The sequence below is a fragment of the Microcebus murinus genome, chromosome 11, assembly GCF_040939455.1.
Source record: "Microcebus murinus isolate Inina chromosome 11, M.murinus_Inina_mat1.0, whole genome shotgun sequence".
Classification (NCBI taxonomy): Eukaryota; Metazoa; Chordata; class Mammalia; order Primates; family Cheirogaleidae; genus Microcebus; species Microcebus murinus.
The window spans coordinates 83,988,652-84,005,847 of record NC_134114.1 but is presented as its reverse complement, the minus strand read 5'-3'; the positions used below and the strand labels follow the sequence as shown (position 1 = coordinate 84,005,847).

At 40.4% G+C, this 17,196-nt stretch overlaps 1 protein-coding gene across 2 annotated transcripts in view; it reads left to right on the top strand.

Moving 5' to 3' along the window:
- The first annotated feature begins 10,322 nt into the window (after nucleotides 1-10,322).
- The window catches only part of NREP (neuronal regeneration related protein), a 28,468-nt gene continuing 21,594 nt past the window's right edge, over nucleotides 10,323-17,196 (top strand). Inside the window, exons 1-3 of one of the 2 annotated variants that reach the window (XM_076008267.1) lie at nucleotides 10,323-10,519; nucleotides 10,710-10,753; nucleotides 12,061-12,121. In XM_076008267.1, the coding sequence (XP_075864382.1) occupies nucleotides 12,119-12,121 (3 nt within the window). In that variant the 5' untranslated portion in view covers nucleotides 10,323-10,519; nucleotides 10,710-10,753; nucleotides 12,061-12,118. Of the gene's footprint in view, nucleotides 10,578-10,709; nucleotides 10,754-12,060; nucleotides 12,122-17,196 lie in introns of both variants that reach the window. The other variant, XM_012763767.3, reaches the window with a different exon arrangement.

The following is a 17,196-nucleotide window of genomic DNA, read 5'->3' as shown; positions in this document are numbered from 1 at the left end:
ACACATTTTGACTCCAGCAAGGTGTTTAATTTAGAATGAAAGGCTATATGTAGCACTACATTAAAGTGAGCTTGGCCGGGCGCGGTGGCTCACGCCTGTAATCCTAGCACTCTGGGAGGCCGAGGCGGGCGGATTGCTCGAGGTTGGGAGTTCGAAACCATCCTGAGCGAGACCCCGTCTCTACTAAAAATAGAAAGAAATTAATTGACCAACTAAAAATATATATACAAAAAACTAGCCGGGCATGGTGGCACATGCCTGTAGTCCCAGCTACTTGGGAGGCTGAGGCAGGAGGATCGTTTGAGCCCAGGAGTTTGAGGTTGCTGTGAGCTAGGCTGACGCCATGGCACTCACTCTAGCCTGGGCAACAAAAGTGAGACTCTGTCTCAAAAAAAAATAAAATAAAAAAAAATAAATAAATAAAGTGAGCTTGAAGTTATAAAACCTGTGTACTTTTAAAAGGAACTGCAATGATAGATCTGTGAGTATATATCTGTGTGCAGTGGGAGAAGAACCTGAGTTTTTTGGTTCTGTTTTCCAATAATGTTTTATTACCAGTATTTGGTGGAGTAACTGGCAAATGGTGTGGTTCAACGAGAATTGGGAATTGCAATATTATCTTATTTCTGCTAAAGATAAGACGATTTTCTTGCTTTGTGATGCTGCAATATCAACATTAAAGAAATTCAATGCTCATCAGCATTATAACACTCATAAGGACCACAAATATTTTAAATTAGAGGGAGAGATATGCAAGGTTGCATTTCAGAAATTAAAAGATGAAAAGCAAAAGCAGACAATTCTTTCAAGAAGCAACTTAAAAAGTAGCTTATATACTTGGGGAGAAAAGGGATGCCATTCAGTGATGTAGAAATTGTGACAGAATACATTGTCCAAGTTGTAGGTTGCTTAGACCCTTATAACATTTCAAAGTACAATTGCCTCTTTTAAGAAGAACCATAATTGATCAGCAGCATGAATTAGTCTTCAAGTTAACAGAACAATTTCATACAATACTTCAAAAGAAAATATATATTATTCAATCACTTTGGATGCATCAATTGATCCAATTGACTCAGTGCAGGTTTTGTGCTTCAGTTGGGTTGGAACAGAGGATTTTGTTTGCTACAAAGAGTAATTTCTTTGGGCACTCTTATGGAGAGAACACAGGGAATAGGTATCTTCAACAACTTTTAAGATAAATGTCATGAAGTTGGACTGATTTGGTAAATGTAGTGAGTGTATGTAGAGACAGTGCACCTTCCATGACAGGAAAACATGAAGGGTTTATTGCACAGAATAAAAGAAAGTATTAACAGATCCAGATGCTCTCATTTCTTTTTGTTGTTATCTTGCATCAGCAAAATCTCTGTGCTAAAGCTACTATTTTAAGTGACACTTTGCAATAAGTTATAAGTATTATTAACTGTATTTGCGTGAATGTAACATGGCATAGTCAGTTTTGTAACATGCTACAGTTGAACAATGAGAAATTCAGTGTGGATTTGCCATATCATTCTAAAGTGCATTGGCTATCACAGAGATAGGTGTTAGCCAAAATTTTATCTCTGTGAGAACAGATAGTTAAATTTTATGAAGAGCAGAATCAGCAAAGCGAATTATTAAAAGAAGATTTCTATGGGAATGCAGCATTTCTGCATGATATGTCAAATCAAAACGACTTGAGTATTTCTTTGTAAGGTTTAAGTCTATATATGATATGTGGCAAAAAAAAAATCCAAGCATTTCAAAAAAGCTGTCTTTTTCAAAACACTTCTTTAAAAGGAGATTTTGGATGAACATTTTCCCCAGTTAGCAAAAGTAATTGATGAACAGCACGATCTATACAAATCATCCTGCAGAATATGCAGCTGTTATAGACTTATTAATTGGAGAATACAATGAAAGTTTTACTGACTTGAAAATCATGACATCACACTCAAATTCACATTTCAGCCTCTCCTAGTTGATATCATCATGGCATCTAAAGAATTACAGATAGAATTGATTGAGTTCTCAGTAGAAAACATTTTAAAGTCATTGTTTGATGCTAAGAAAGATCCAACTGAAATATGATAAAATGTCATAGAATACCCACATCTTTGGCAATATGGCCTGAAAAATGCTTACTTGCCTTTCAACCATTTATTCCTGTGACTCTACATTCTCTTACCTAACCCAAATCAAGATGCCGTTAAGGTTACAAATGACTGATATCCATCTAGAGGATCAACTGAAACTGTGGGCCTCCATGCTGCAACCAAGTATTCAAATGCTTTCCAACAAAAAGCAAACACAACAAAGTCATTAAAAGGTTAGTTAACTTTAACAAATAGTTTTCATTTTGAAATTATTAATAAGTAATAGTAGAGTTTTACAAAATAATGTACATTTTTAAATATATCTAATTGAAGTTTCTTGAATGTGATCTTATTTGATTACAGCTAAATTAATGTGGCCTTCCAACATGAAAAGGTTCCCCATCCCTGATATAGTACTTGAACTAACAGAGATTGCATATGGAGGATGTTTGTTTTAAATGCAATTTTCTGGGAAATGAGGGCTTATGGTGAAAAATAATGCAGTCTAGTCATGATTTAGACAGTCCAATAAGCGTTTCTAACTAGAGTTGTGATCCTATGTGGCTCCCTTTATTTTTTCTACCTCTGTTCCCTCATCTATTAAATAGGGAATAAGAGAATCTGTTTCTCCTAGCTTATGAGATATATATTCAAAGATTTTCACAAGTTGAAAAAGAAAGTACAGCAAATATGTGATATTACTATTGTTAATACAAGCAGCTTCATTATCCTTTATATATATATTTCCATGAATTCCAGGGGCCCATCCTATCTAATGACTGAAGGTTCTGGCAGGGTTCTTGAATATGTTTATAAGGAGAGGAGGCAAATTACCCTAACATTTGAAAAAAAAAGAAACTAACTCTTTCTTTTCTTTTCTCTTCTTTTCCTTTTTTATTTTCTTTTCTCCTTCCTTCCTCCCTCCCTCTGTCTCTCTTTTCTTCCTTCTCCCTTCCTCCTTCCTTCTTCTTCCTTCCTTCCTTCCTTCCTTCCTTCCTTCCTTCCTTCCTTCCTGCCTGCCTGCCTGCCTGCCTGCCTGCCTTTCCCTCACTCCCTGCCTCTCTTTCTTTCCTTCCTTCTCCTTTCCTCCTTCATTCCTTTCTTCCTTCCTTCCTTTCTTTCCCTCCCTTCCTCCCTCCCTCTTTCTTTCCCTTCCTCCCTCCCTTCCTTCCTTTCATTCTTCCTTTCCTCCTTCCTTCCTTGCTTCCTTTCCTTTCTTTCAGAATCTTTTGCCTTCCAGACAGCTCTTTCTTTCTTTGGACAACCTTCTCCTTCCATTTCTAGCTGTCAACTGAAGCAATTCTATGTCTAGTATCAAGGTGAAGAGGGTGCCTTCTTAAGAGTGCCCTAAACCATAACTCTGTAAACCTCAGTCTCTGTTGCATCCTAGGGTCTGAGGCAAAGTCCACTGTAATAGGACAGAACTTTGCCTAGCTGTCAAGGTGCTTGAGTTAATTTCAAAATTAGATTTAGTATGTACATAATTTTGTTTAAACCATGGTGGCACCATGCCAGAGGATATTTAAATCTAGAGGCATTTTTTGTTAACCTACCTCTTGGTTGGTAAGACAAGCACTACCTTGCTATTACAAAATAGTATACATTTTATTGGTTTCTTAGAGTACATTTCTGCATTTCCCCAGTGTTATGGAAAATATCCAATTATTACTTTATTCAATTGCAAAATTCAGAATTTCCCAGGGGAATAAAAACATTCTTCTTTGTTAAAGCAATTTAGTTAATACACATGCACACACACACTGGGATTTTAAAATACATTCTTTTTACTTGTTTTGGAACAGCATTAACCACCAGTATTATTTTTAAAGTTTTACACCACCATACAGATCAATTTTAAGGCAAGCAGAAGGATAATTTTTAAATGTGCTTCATATGGTCTGTTTTACATGGTAGGATAATCAGGATAAAACTTCCTTTGAGATATTTCTTCCATTTATCTCTGTTTTTGCAAAAACCTCCTTGTTTTTAACCTCCTGGAGGACGAATTTGACTTTTCTAGGGATTCTCAATTTCTCAGATATTGGGTGAACTACAAGATTGAGAGCACCATGATTGTCAAAAAGTTCCTCACCTCTTACATTTGAACATTATCTTTTAAATGTTCTATTCCTCATCATATTTTACAGAGTGATGTAGTTATAAGGCATCACTTTTATATTCACTTTATCATTCATATTTCACATTTTGCTAAGTTTACACCTATTTTTCTCCTTTCATTGCCAATGTCTCCAATGTCGATGGCTCAGTTCTTGATATTTTGTGTTCCTTCCTGAGACATACTGAATTCTCTACTATGAAGGCACTTTTCTGAACATACTCTCAGTGTGGGTTTCTCAGTGGTGAAGTGGAGAATCTCTCATCTGTGCTGCCTTCAGCAGCTGTGTAAATACAGCTGGAAGCTTGCAAGTGGACAGGGTCATTGTAAATAGGTTTCCTCTCCTTTATGTGTTTTGGAATGCTGTTCTGAGAACAATGAACCATGAATTTTAGCTGAGCCCCCATGAATGCAACTTTCATACACATATTTAAGTGACCTGTTGGGTTTAGATAAAGCTTTGCCCTTTGTGGACATGTAATTTCTTCAGTTGTTGAAGAAATCCAGGCTCTTTCTTAGATTTTCTATCGTACAATATCCTAAATCTCATAACAAACACAAATATTACAAATCCTTTACATGTTGGGTTCCAGGGAAGTGTATTAGTTTGCTAGGGCTGCCATAACAGACTGGATGGTTTAAACAACAAACGTTTATTTCCTTACAGTTCTGGAAACTGAAAGCCTGAGATCAAGGTTTGGGATTGGTTTCTTCTGAGTCCTCTCTTCTTAGCTTATAGCTAGCTGTCTTCTCCATGTGTCTTCATGTGGCCTTCCCTCCATGTGTGTCTGTATCCTAACCTTGCTTCTTATAAGGACACCAGTCACTTCAGGTCAGGGCCCAATCATATGACCTCTTTTTACCTTAATTACCTTTTTAAAGACACTATCTCCAAATACAGTCTCAATTTGAGATGCTGAACTTCAGCATACAAATTTGGGGAGGGATACCATTCAGCCCGTAACAGGAAGGAAACATGAGGAAAAGAGGGATGGTGATAAGACAATTACTCAAGGGCAGCCATTGGAACAATGAATATGTGGGCTTTACACTCAACAGGTAAAAACCGAACTCATCATCACCTTCCAAATCCATTTTTCTTCCTGTATTTTCTGTTTCAGGAAAGACCATCATTATCATCCAAGCAGTCACGAAGCCAGAAACCTGGAATCATCTTAGATTCTTATCTCCGCACCTGATCTCCCATGCTCTATGAACCCATAATGAGCCATGCAATTCTACCTCTGTAGTTTAATTTGACTCCTTTCCTCTTTTTCTTTCCCATAGCATCTACCTTAAATTGGACCATTCATAATTACTCACCTGAATTACTTCCTTGATTCTGCTCCTTCTCCCTACTCAAATCCATCCTCCAATTTGCTCTCAGAATAATCTTTCTTGGAAAATAATCTTGTCCTGTCACTTTCAGATTAAAAGTCTTCAATCGTTCTGTACTGCTTTAAGAATAGCATTCCAATGTCTTAACTCAAGCATGCAATATAATTTTTTTTTCCTTCAGTCTGATTGGTTAAACTTAGGTCACACACTTATCCCTAGATCATTATCAGATCCAAGAAATTGAATAAACTGATTTGCTGAAATAATTAAGATCTACTCCTCAGGGTCATCTTCCCTGGATCTTGTGGGCTCTATGGAGAGGCATGGAAACCAGGACAAAATCAGGGTTTCATGAAAGAAGAGGAAAGTGACAATGGGTAACAATGGATGTTAGGTAGGCAAACAATAATGTCTACTACAGTCTGTTCCTTCACAGAATTTATAGTCTAGTGGTGAAGACAGAAAAATAAGGTCAAAGTTGGGGTGCAGAGTGATAAGGACAATAGTAGATTTCTGCACAGGGTGCATTCTGAACACAAAGACTCCTTTCCAAATTGTATCAGGGATTCAAAGAAAGTTTCTTAAAGGAGGTAATGCCTAAACTGAATTTTTGAAGGATATTCGAGAGTTAGTAAATTGAAGAAAGGGGAAAGGGGCATTCCAGCAGCAGCAATAGCAAGTGAAAAGGCTCATGAGTTGTGCAACAGTGTGACTCACTGGAGAGCTTCATTCAGTCTGACCAGAGAGGGACAAGAAATGAGGCCAGAAGGCTGCCATATGTAAAATGCTAATTTATATGCCATATACACTACACAATTTTACATAATAAAGTACTTTTGTACTATGGTATAAACACCAATTGAAAGATGACCAAGCTGAGACTAAAAGGTTAAATAATTTATCCAATGTCACCAAGAGCTGACTCTATCTACTTTTCTACATAGCCTTTCACCTGGAGCTCAAACTCATGGAACCTGTTACTCCAACCAATGACAAAACTGAGACTGAAGGTAAAGTTGCAGGAATGTATATTTAAGATACATTTGACTATATCAAGAAACATCTGAGAATGAAATATCTGAGGGAGAAGGAAATTCTGTATCTAAAGTATGTCTTCTCCTTTTCACCAAATATTCTTTGGTACACTTGCCGGAGGGGAGCACAAGCATCAGATTCTGACCCAGGGTTTTTATTTTCTTCTATCATCTGGATGTCACCAGTCATCAGTCAAATTTCTTAGCTCAGGGTCTGCCCCTGCCTTTGCTCAGGGGCATCTCCTTTCCTCCTTCTTCAGTTTGCTGACTCTTGCCCATACTTCCCAAATTCACTCAGGCATCACCTCTCTTAGGAAACTTCCTTTAAACCCCTGGTCTGATTTAGAAAGGAGTCTTTGTGCTCATGTTGCACCCTGTGCAGAAGTCTACAACTGTCCTTGTCACACTGCTCCTTAACTTTGGCTGCCTCTCCACCCCCTCACCCCAGACTGCAGAGTCCATGGAGATAAGGACATTGCCTACTTCCTTTTCCTCTTCCCTAAGAAAATCCCGATTTGGTTCAGGAGGTCTCTGGTCCTCCTCCATGAGTACACAGGACTCAAGTGGAGCTACCTCCTTCCACCTCAAGGATGGATCTGATGGTTTAAGCCAGTGGTTCTCAACCAGAGGTGAGTCTCTCCACCCGCACTTCCTCACCCCTGGAACATTTGGCAATGTCTGGACAACACATATCTGGCCGTGACACCCAATGTACGCTACTGGCGTCCAGTGGGTAGAGGCCACACGTGCTGTTAAATAAACACCCTACAATAAACAGGACAGATGCCCCTCCAGCCCCATTCCATTCAAGAATTATCCAGTTGCAAATATCAATATCACTGTGTCCCGGCCCGCGGGACTTTCTGTTACTCGTGGGGTCAAGGGGGACCGTGCCTGAAAGAGATGGGCGAGAGAAAGGAACGAGACCAAGCAAAGGGTTGTCAAGGTCTACTTTACTTGGATTCTTTGTAGGTTTTATAAGTATACAGAAACAAGGAAGTAGAAACAGAAAAATAGAGTGGGGTGAAGATGAGGCTTGGGTCTGGGTTAATCAGCCCCAATCAGCGTCTTATCGGTATCGAAGCTGTTTGTGACTGATTACTCAACCCCAACCTGGCAGGTGCTCGGGAAAAATTGCAGTTAGCACACCCTGGAGCATTCCGTGGTCAGCACATCATGGAATGCATTCTTCTCGGAGCTATAGCTGGAAGGTGGAGTGCTATTTTCGTTCTGCGAAGCCCATGCGTAGGACGAGTCATAGGGGAGTTGAGGGTCTTTGGGGGTCCTTGCCTCCAACAACACTGAAGGCTTGAGACATCTTGGTTTAAGTCAATCTTTGAGTGACTTTGCTTCCTGATTGTTAAAGGTCTAGGGATAAATATGGGCCCTAAGTAATCTATCAGACTGAAGTGAAGGACTGAGATTCCATGACTGGGAGAGAGAGAGAGAGAGAGAGAGAGAGAGAGAGAGAGAGAGAGAGAGAGCGAGCGATAAGGTTAGAAAGTTAGACTGTGGTCACATTGTGGCTAAGCATGGCCTTTATTCTGTAATGAAGCAGGGAATACCATGCTTCAAAAGGAGTTTTAGGAGAGTGGATCTACTACACAACCTTCAGGATGGACGGCAGTGGGGCAGAGCAAGGTAGTCAGGAGCACTCCAAGGCAGCTATTCCTACCTAGAAGGGACTCGAGAATGTTTATTGGATAGTTGGATTACAAGTGTTTTCTAGAACACGACAGCTGAATAGGCTGTGATTCTGATTGGGTGTTTTTATTTCTTAAAAATCTGTCACCTGAAGCTCTATGGTTACAGTAAAAAAATTAACATTTACTAAATCCCATGTTTCTCCGTGTTTTGAAAGGACATGTTGGGTAAGTTGTGCATAAACACTGAAGTCTGGGTGTCTGTATGCCTGTGTGTGTGTGTTTCTCTTGCAGGATCAACTTTTGAATGAATGTTCCAGGGATGGATTTTGGTAGCCCCTGATGGTGGTGCTCCCTACGGCTTCCTTTCCAGCCTGAATCTTAAAGTGAACACTGAAGATCTCACTGCTGATGTGCCCTTCCCCAGCTTGCCTGGGCACAGAAGTTGCCCCCAGTCCTCTCCCCTTTCCCACCACCCTGACTGCTCCTTACACCTTCCTTCCAGCACTCCCCTGGCAGGTGAACACCGCACTTGAAGGCATCAGGGAAGTTTGTTGAATTTTGTTTCTTCCTTTTGTTCTTAGCCATGGATCTCAAATAAGTTGCTTTTTTCTTCTTCTTTTTTTTTTTTTTTTTTGCAGGAAAATGACTATGATGTTTTAGATTAATTCAGGGACCCTCTTATGGGCTCCTTAGTGGGCTTCAACATCACACCCAGTGCAGCCTAAGAGGTATTTGTTGCTACAGTGGCTTTGGTAATGTGAAAGGCAATCCACAGTCCTGGCAACATGCTTACAGAAAACTTAAATGTATTCTTTTAGACTTGTGAGTGTAAAGTATTGCTTCTTAAGGTTTGCTATTTTTGTACCCGATATGTTTAAATCTCAAAAAATAAGACATTTTGTAAACATATGTTTAAGAATTGAGTCTTGTAAATTTGCCTAATTTTCTCTGACTGTTACAATGGAAAACACTGCTTTCAGTGAGCAGGGGTAAAATGTGCATAGCAAATTTAGAAGACATTATGATCCTTTATATCTTTTTTTTTTCTTGGCAAAGCAATTTAATTAGGAAATAATCTTCTCCAACATCTGACAGTTACCATAAAATGATATCCTGCTTTGTTGGCAACAAAACCAGCTTGTTTGAGTTTGTTGCAAAATTTTGAGCTATTACATTACTATGAAACGATAGATTTTAAATAAAAAAGATGAGGTTTGTTTTTTTAAAAAAAAGCAGACATGGCAAGGCACTTTATTTTTTAAAGCAATCCTCAATTGAAGAAAGTACAATGTCAGAGGGGCGGCAGCGGGGAACGTGTTGAATCTTCAGGGAAGCAGGAAGCACCAGGGGAGTATGTCTCGGGCGAGCACGCCAGGCCGCGGCTCCTGCTGCATGTGCGCGCGTGTGACCGTGTGCACGTGTGTGTGTGTGTGCACGCGCCGCCGAGGACCTCCGCGCCGGGACCGGGGTGCTCCCCGGCCGGGCTTCCCCGCGGGCGGGAGCGGGGCGCGCGTCCCCAGCCGGGCGGCGGGGCGGCCCGGGCCGTGCGCAGACGCGTGCCGCGCGGGCTCTTTGTGTGTCCGTGTGCCGCTCCGCGCCGCCGCGGGCACCATTTTCTGCTGCGCTCAGGACAGGCACATAAAAGGGAAGGCGGCTGCCGCCCGTCGCCGTCCTCTTTCCCTCAGATGCCCTCTGCCGCAGGTTTATTATTACAGTACGGGCCGCGCCGCCTCTCCCCGCGGCCCTGGCTGGCCGCCGGGCTGTGCAGCACCCTGGCCGCCTTCGCGCCTGGCGCGCCCCCAAACCGCCTCCTCCGCCTCCTTATTTGTCTGAAAAGCAGCCGCACGTCGAAGCGGAGAAGCTCGCCGGGGGCGGAGGAGGCAGGCCCGGGGTTTGTGCGCGCCGGGCTCCCGGGGCGGGGCCGGGGCCGGGGCCGGGGCGGCGCGCAGCCCCGCGGGTGCGCTTTGTCCGCGGCGCGGCGAGGCGCAGTGGGGGCGGCGGGGCGCCCGGGGCGTGGGTGCTGGTGCCGGGGCGCGCGCGCGCGGGTTGGCCTCTCGCCGACGGGGCCCCGCGCCGCCGATTCCTGCCGAGTAAGCAGTCTGGCTCCTAGGCGGCTGCACAGTGGCAGCAAGGCTGGGGCGCTGGCGCCGCGCCAGCTCCATCAGAATTAGCTCATTGTTCACTAGCACACCAGCGGGAGAGAGGGAGGAAGAGCGAGAGAGAGAGAGAGAGAGAGAGAGAGGAAGAGAGTGACTCTTAGAGAAAGAGACACACACACACACTCTTGGAGAGAGAGCGCGCGAGGCAGGGAGATCTTCCCCTCCTTCTTTTTCCAAGGCTGCACTTCTTGGAAGTGAAGCCGGTTTGGGTTTTGTTTCCCTTCCCCCCTCCTCCCTCCTCTTCCTCCACCCCTTTCCTCTCCCCCCTCCCTCCCCCCACTCCCCCAGCTGTCTTTCTAGCATGATGCCCTTTTTCATCCACATTTGTGTTTCAGGTGTAGAGAGGAGAGAGAGTGAACAGGGAGCGGGGCTTTTGTCTGTAAGTATATGCCATTCCTATCCCCGGCTGGGAGCGCTGCTTTCTCTTTTGTGTCGATTCCTTGCCGTTGCTCTTAGCTGGACCCTTCAACCCTGCAGAGTTCATGCTTCTTCCCTCTAAATTTTGAAGAGCTGAAGCGTGTACCTTGGGCATTTTGGTTATGCTGCATTAAGACTGGAATTTAACTTGGGCTTTTTCTAAAATGCACAAGTTAAGAGGCAGAAATGAATTCTTTTGGGAAGGGGTGGGGTTCTTTGCTTGTTGGTGTGGTTAATTTTGTTCTTGCTCCTAAAGCATTGTTACAAACTGTTTTGTTTCTTTGCATTAAATGCACTTTGGTGCATGCAAGGCCACCCCCCCACCCCTTTTATGAAATGAATTTGTGTCCCTCCATCCTTACACTCGATTACTCCTTTCAACGCTGCTGCTGCTGCCGCCGAGGGTCTTTTCAGGCATTCGATCTTGCAACACTTTTTTCTGCGTTTTCTTAAAAGCAGTTGAACTTTGGTGGGGGTGGGGGGAGCTTAAAACTAAATGACTGCTTTCTTCTTGGTGACTATAATAAACGGACTTGCATTTATATGTATCTATAATAACATTATAGGAAAACTCTGAGAGCTTATGATACCCTTTTAGAGAACTTTTAGTTTCTCCATTCATCTTAATTTTTGTCATAACTATGTTAACAAAAGAGCTGTGTTCTGTTGACATAGAGGCTGAGGGCAAATCACTGCAGCATGTACATTAATGTTTGTTTGGTTTAGGGAGAAGGGCATAATGGTGTATATTCCTGACTTCCCGCCCCCTCCCCCAGTAGGGTTTTTTTTTTTTTTTTTTTTTTTTAACACGGAAGGTTATGTAATGCAGTGCCATTTCCAAAAATATCCACTCTGAGGCATTACACTACACGGTGGAAGGCTGATTCCTATTCTGTCGTCTTGATTGCAAATATACTGCCAGTAGTATGTCTGGGAACAAAGAGCAGCCAGAAAACAATCTATTTTTATCACTTGGTTCTACTTTTAAGTTGCTAAACCTTTTGAACTTGTGCAATTTGAAGATGAACCAAACACCAAGAATAGCCCAGGACTCTGCAAAACCAAGTACCAGGGATTCCTTTGTCCCTTGTTGAAGCCTATAGACCACTTGGAAAGCTCCTTCAGCAACCCGCGTGGTTACAATAATTTGCATGTAACTTATCTTAAGCACAGAAAATGGTTATTTGTCTGTAGGCTCTAAAGACTCAGTTTTCGTTTGCTGACCTGTAGTGAGGTGATGTGTCTACTGTATTTAAACATATTTTGCAGGTTGGTCTCCCTGGACTGAAGAGAGGGAGAGTAGACGCCCAAGACTAAGATTCTCAAAATGGTAAGAATTGGTCATCAGAGGAAACTCTCCGTACTTATCAGTCTTTATTACATATAAATATCAACCACCCACCTTCATCCGCCTCAACCCTTCATTGTTCCTACCCCACCTGACCTTTAAAAGGTTCTATCTCCAGCATGTGGGAGCCTTGCAGTACAGCAATTTATGTGAATTGGATGTGGTGAATTAGATCTTTTGACTTGGAATGATTTTGAACAGAAAACTGAAATTCCTCCTTCAGAAATGAAGATTTAGTTCATTTGAACAACAGAAAGTACACTGTTCTTTAGGAATCGGGTGATATGTTGTGACATGCCTGGTCCTGGTGACAGCAGCGGGCCTCGGATGAAGCAGTGGGTCTTAGACATTAGCCAGAACTTGTCCCCAAATTAGGAGTCTGTCCAACTAATCAAACAGCTACTGTAGGTGCTATTCCTAAGAGCAATAGAGATGAAAAGTGTGAATTTTCATGTTAATGTACCCCATCTATTATATTCAAATATGGTTAGTGTTGTGTTTTCTTCATTTATAACTTATAAGAGACATCTACCCAGTTTTAGAAGTCAAGCATGTCAATCTCTAAATAAAAGCGTAGCTGTTTCTGACAAGGATTATGATCTGCAGAGAAGGCAGTTTAATGTTTGACTACCAATTAAATAAAGAAATAGAAGGAATAAACATTAAAAGCAGCTGAGTAAGTATAGTAATCTTCTATGAAAAATTTCCTCTTTGGAAATAAGGTTATACTGAAAAAAATAATAGAAATGTCATAAAACTTTTCAGTGAAGTACAGCATGTCCTATTGCAAATGTTTATACTCTTTAAAACACCTCTTTGCCACTTACAATGTGTGATTTCCAAATTTAGTTTTAGTTTCTTTCTTTTAAATGAGGGTGGAATTTAATAAATCAAAATTGAATTTGATATACTTGATGTTTTCTTTGAGAACAACCCAAGTATAAGCTTCCAAGGAGAAAAATGAATCAGAGGCAATTAAATGAATTCAGTTTGACTTTTGTTAACAAGTAAGCATTTTAATTTTTATATATGTCTCACCTGTCATTTCAACAAGTGGGTGTCAAGGCACCACATAAAGTAGGTCTTGCTTGGATCTAGTTTGATAATGATCAAATTAAGGAACTTGAGGTGGAAGACAAAAGAAGTGAACATAAAATTAAGCTAATCAATGGGTTTTATGCAGATGGTTCCTAACTTCATATTAAATTCCGATTAGCCCTTGTGCTAGAGTAATAGGTTGGTAATAAAATGGAATGGTACAAAGTATTTGTGTTTACTTTAATTATCTTTTGCTGTGACTGACCACATTGTCTTGCCTCCTAGCTTTTTATCCCAGCACTTTACCCACTCTCTGTCATATATATAGATCACAAAGGTTCACGTGTGTTGCAATATGTTGGGTAAAAAGTTTGGTTAAACATAAATATGGCCACTGCCCCTGCCCTATAGACCCTGCTCTTTCTAGCCTTATAGATCAAGCTTAAAGAGTAAGATATCATAGTTCAGTGGTAGTGAGCGGAATGAGCTTTGTAGAAGGCAAGTATAGGTGCCAAAGCTGAGAATGGAAGTTGGAACCATTTGAATGCAGAAAAGCAAATGCAAATTATTATTACATGTTAATTTCTTACAGTTGTCGTTTATGTATGGTGGCAGAGTGGAAAATCACAATTTGTTGCTCTTGGAAGGATTTTTACTCATGAAAAAATTCTCACAACTTTTTGGTGATCCTTTCATCAAGATGTCAGTCCCTTTTGGCACAGGCCCATTGCCTGAAATGAAACCACTGACAGTTATTGTCTGTGGGTGATTCCAAGTAACTTTCTAGCAATTCTCTTTTTCCAGAAAGTCTGGGCTATTAAAAGTCTTTGCACATATTAAGGTAAAAAAAAAGTTTAGTTGTATTTTTTTTTTTTTTAGGAACTGATAATGAAGGTGTCTTGCACCTCATCTTTCTCCTTTTTGGCGGAATGAAGTTAAATTTCTTTCCTTGATTAAAACTGGAATTACTTTGTGGATCTCTGTAACTGGTTTACTTAAAGACTTGGCCCACATACAGTAAAAACTACTAGGGAAGGAGTAGATTTAACTCCTGGCCATTTCTAGAAAATACATAAGTATGGCTTTTCTGTTGAACTTGTATTTCCATTTACATAATTTAAAACACTAAAGAGGATCTAGTTTCAGTGTACTTAGCATGTTTAGTAAAGGGCTCGTTCCAAATACAGATTTATAATCAGCTCACTTTAGTGTAAGAAATTAACCAGTAAACTCCAGAATTCAAAACAGAGCGATTTCAACATCTAGACTTCTTACATACCCTAAAATGATAATGTTTCACAACAATAATTTGGAGATATTGAACAATTCTAGAGCACCTTTTGCTTTATCAAAAATATACTAACAACTTGTGCAGCTGTAGGATGCACGAGTCACATTGTGTTCTGGGTATGAGTCTTTTTGAGTACAACTGCAGGGGACATGCATGGTGGCACAGTGTGCATGGTGACACTTGGGGTTGTGTAACTCACGCATTCTGTCAAAAGTGTTGATTCTGAGTATAGTTTGCTGTATCTTCATTGACCAGACTATTTTTTCCAGTAACTCATTCTCCACCTTTTTCAGTTGTCTAATAAATATGCCTCTCCACCCCCTGCCCCCCCTTTTTTTTTTTGCAGTCAGCAGGATATCGTGAATCTACAGAAATCTGCAGCATTTCTTTAATTTATATTTGGTTTTTTGTCAAGTTTAAATTTCTATGATTATATTTTATACGGGTCCTTGGTATTTATTTAGGCATTTTATTTTACAAGTGCTTGCTTCAGATATGTCAATGAAAAGAAAACATTTCACAATGAGTAGATGAACCTATTGAATAGTTTGAAAAAATAAATTATTTAATCCAATGTCAAGGTTAAATTCTGGTTTTCAATATGATTACCCCCCCAGGCAGTAAACTTGCCTCCGAGTATGTGTGTGCATGGACTCACAGTGGCATAAGCATGGGTTCATTATGCTTTAACAGAGACCTAGAAATTGGAACAATATAAGTTCTCTTTAAGGCTGATGCTGAGCTTTTGAAAAAGATGAGTTGACTCCATTGTACCGTTCATAGAGCTCTGCTTTCTGTACAGTCTGTGAAGTGGCATTCATGGGCTTATAAGAAGACTCTTTCAATAATCCCTCCATTAACATAAGGTTTCCTTGTTTAAAGAAAAAGACAAAGGCTGGGGAGGAATCAGGTCCTATTTGTAGCTTGTGCCATTGGAAGTTGCTCAGTGACTCTTACTGTGGAGTGACTCTTTATTAATGAGTACCTAGGGGGGTAATTTTATATGGTACTATCTTCTCTTTCACCAAGCCTTCCAGTGCACAGTGAAGGGGAGAATTGGGAATTGTTTGGGGAATTAGGACAGTGGAGATAGTCTATCTAGGTTTAACCCAGCCCAGCTTCCTCTTGAGCTATATAGATAATTTAGCTAGCAGAAGGTATTTGAGCAGCAATCTTAGAATAAACAGCTATTCAAAATACCGTTTCATTTTAATCTGATACAGTTCTTAAAAAGTTAGATGCAAATCAGAACGTCATAAATACACTGAAGGAATTTATTTTAAACTCTAAGATGAACGCTTTTAAAGTAGGAAAATATAGTTCTAAAATATGAATTCTCTGCTAAACCATATAAGTAATTCTCAGATTATGAATTATATACATTTATGTATTCATCTACCTGATCACTTAAAGACCCAAAGTGGCATTCAGATGCCCTGGGCTGATTATGGAGCTTTGGAGTGAAATGCTGTAACTTCTTTGGCCCTACATTTTTTTCTTAGTGCTGTTCCTGGATGGAAAGTCTTTTAAGGCCATATCCTCACAGCCAAAGTAAAATGGAGGATTGAAATAATAATCTGAATAATTCTGCTTTAAAAAAAAAAAACTTGATTTTTTTCTAATTCATCTTGGTAATTAAAAATGTTTCTGGAGGGGTGTAGTAGGAAAGATTTGCCTGAACCATCTGTATAGTGCCTATGTTATACCAGAAAAGACCAAGGATAAGGGAATCTTACCAGCAAATTCAATTTGAATATGCCAGAGGGGAATGTATCCAGTCTACTTGGACTATATCATCTTGGTTGATCAAGATGTATTACAAGATTCAGATTTTAAACTGCTCCTCTGCTTTGAACTGCATAACGGGTTAATCATAAATCCCATCCCACATCTGTGGAAATTATGGTTGCTAAAAGTATCATTTATTGGGTCTAAATTTATCTGAAATGGATATTTCTAGATGTATTTTGCACCTAGGGAAAGCGTCAAGAATATTTCATCTCGGTGGTTTAAAAAATAGCAATGATTCTGAAATTGATCTGCTACTGCATGACAAGTATTAGCAGCCCTAATGGTTTGGGATTGGGACTTACGTGTTAACATGGCTCTCAGCTAAATTCTAGATATCAGCTCAGTTATTAGTAGCAATGACATAGTATTAACCCGCTGGCATTATTTGTTAGTAAGATCATATGCATTTCTTTTCATTGCCCAACTAAATTATAGCCTCCCAGAGGATTTATAAACTCATACACAGTGCTTGGTAAAATATTAAATATATGGGAGAAACTCAATAAATATTTGGTCTATGCATGCTAATATCTATTAATTTGGACTTCTATAATTCATTCTTTTGTGAACTGGAAGTAGTTTTTATCCTTAACCTCTCTTTCTGAAGAGCTAGGAAGCTGAAATGAGTGTAATTTCACTTGTCCCAACAAATACTTTTTTATTACTTATAAAAAGGATTAAAAAAAAATTGTGGTGGAGCTGTGAGTACGACACTTGCCAGAAGAGTGTGGCTTGTGATTGTTCACCTTCACCAGCCTCCAGAGCCACAGTCTGAGCATGTGGTGAGATGGGATCTCTCTGGGTTTCATCCAGCCGTGGTACTCCAAGCTTAAAGCAGCTTTTCCTGGAGCCATAAAAACTCCCTCCTGGTTCCAGGAGGATCTTTGCTCCCAGTACTGGCACTAGAAGGACCTCACTTATTTCCAGTATTATCTGA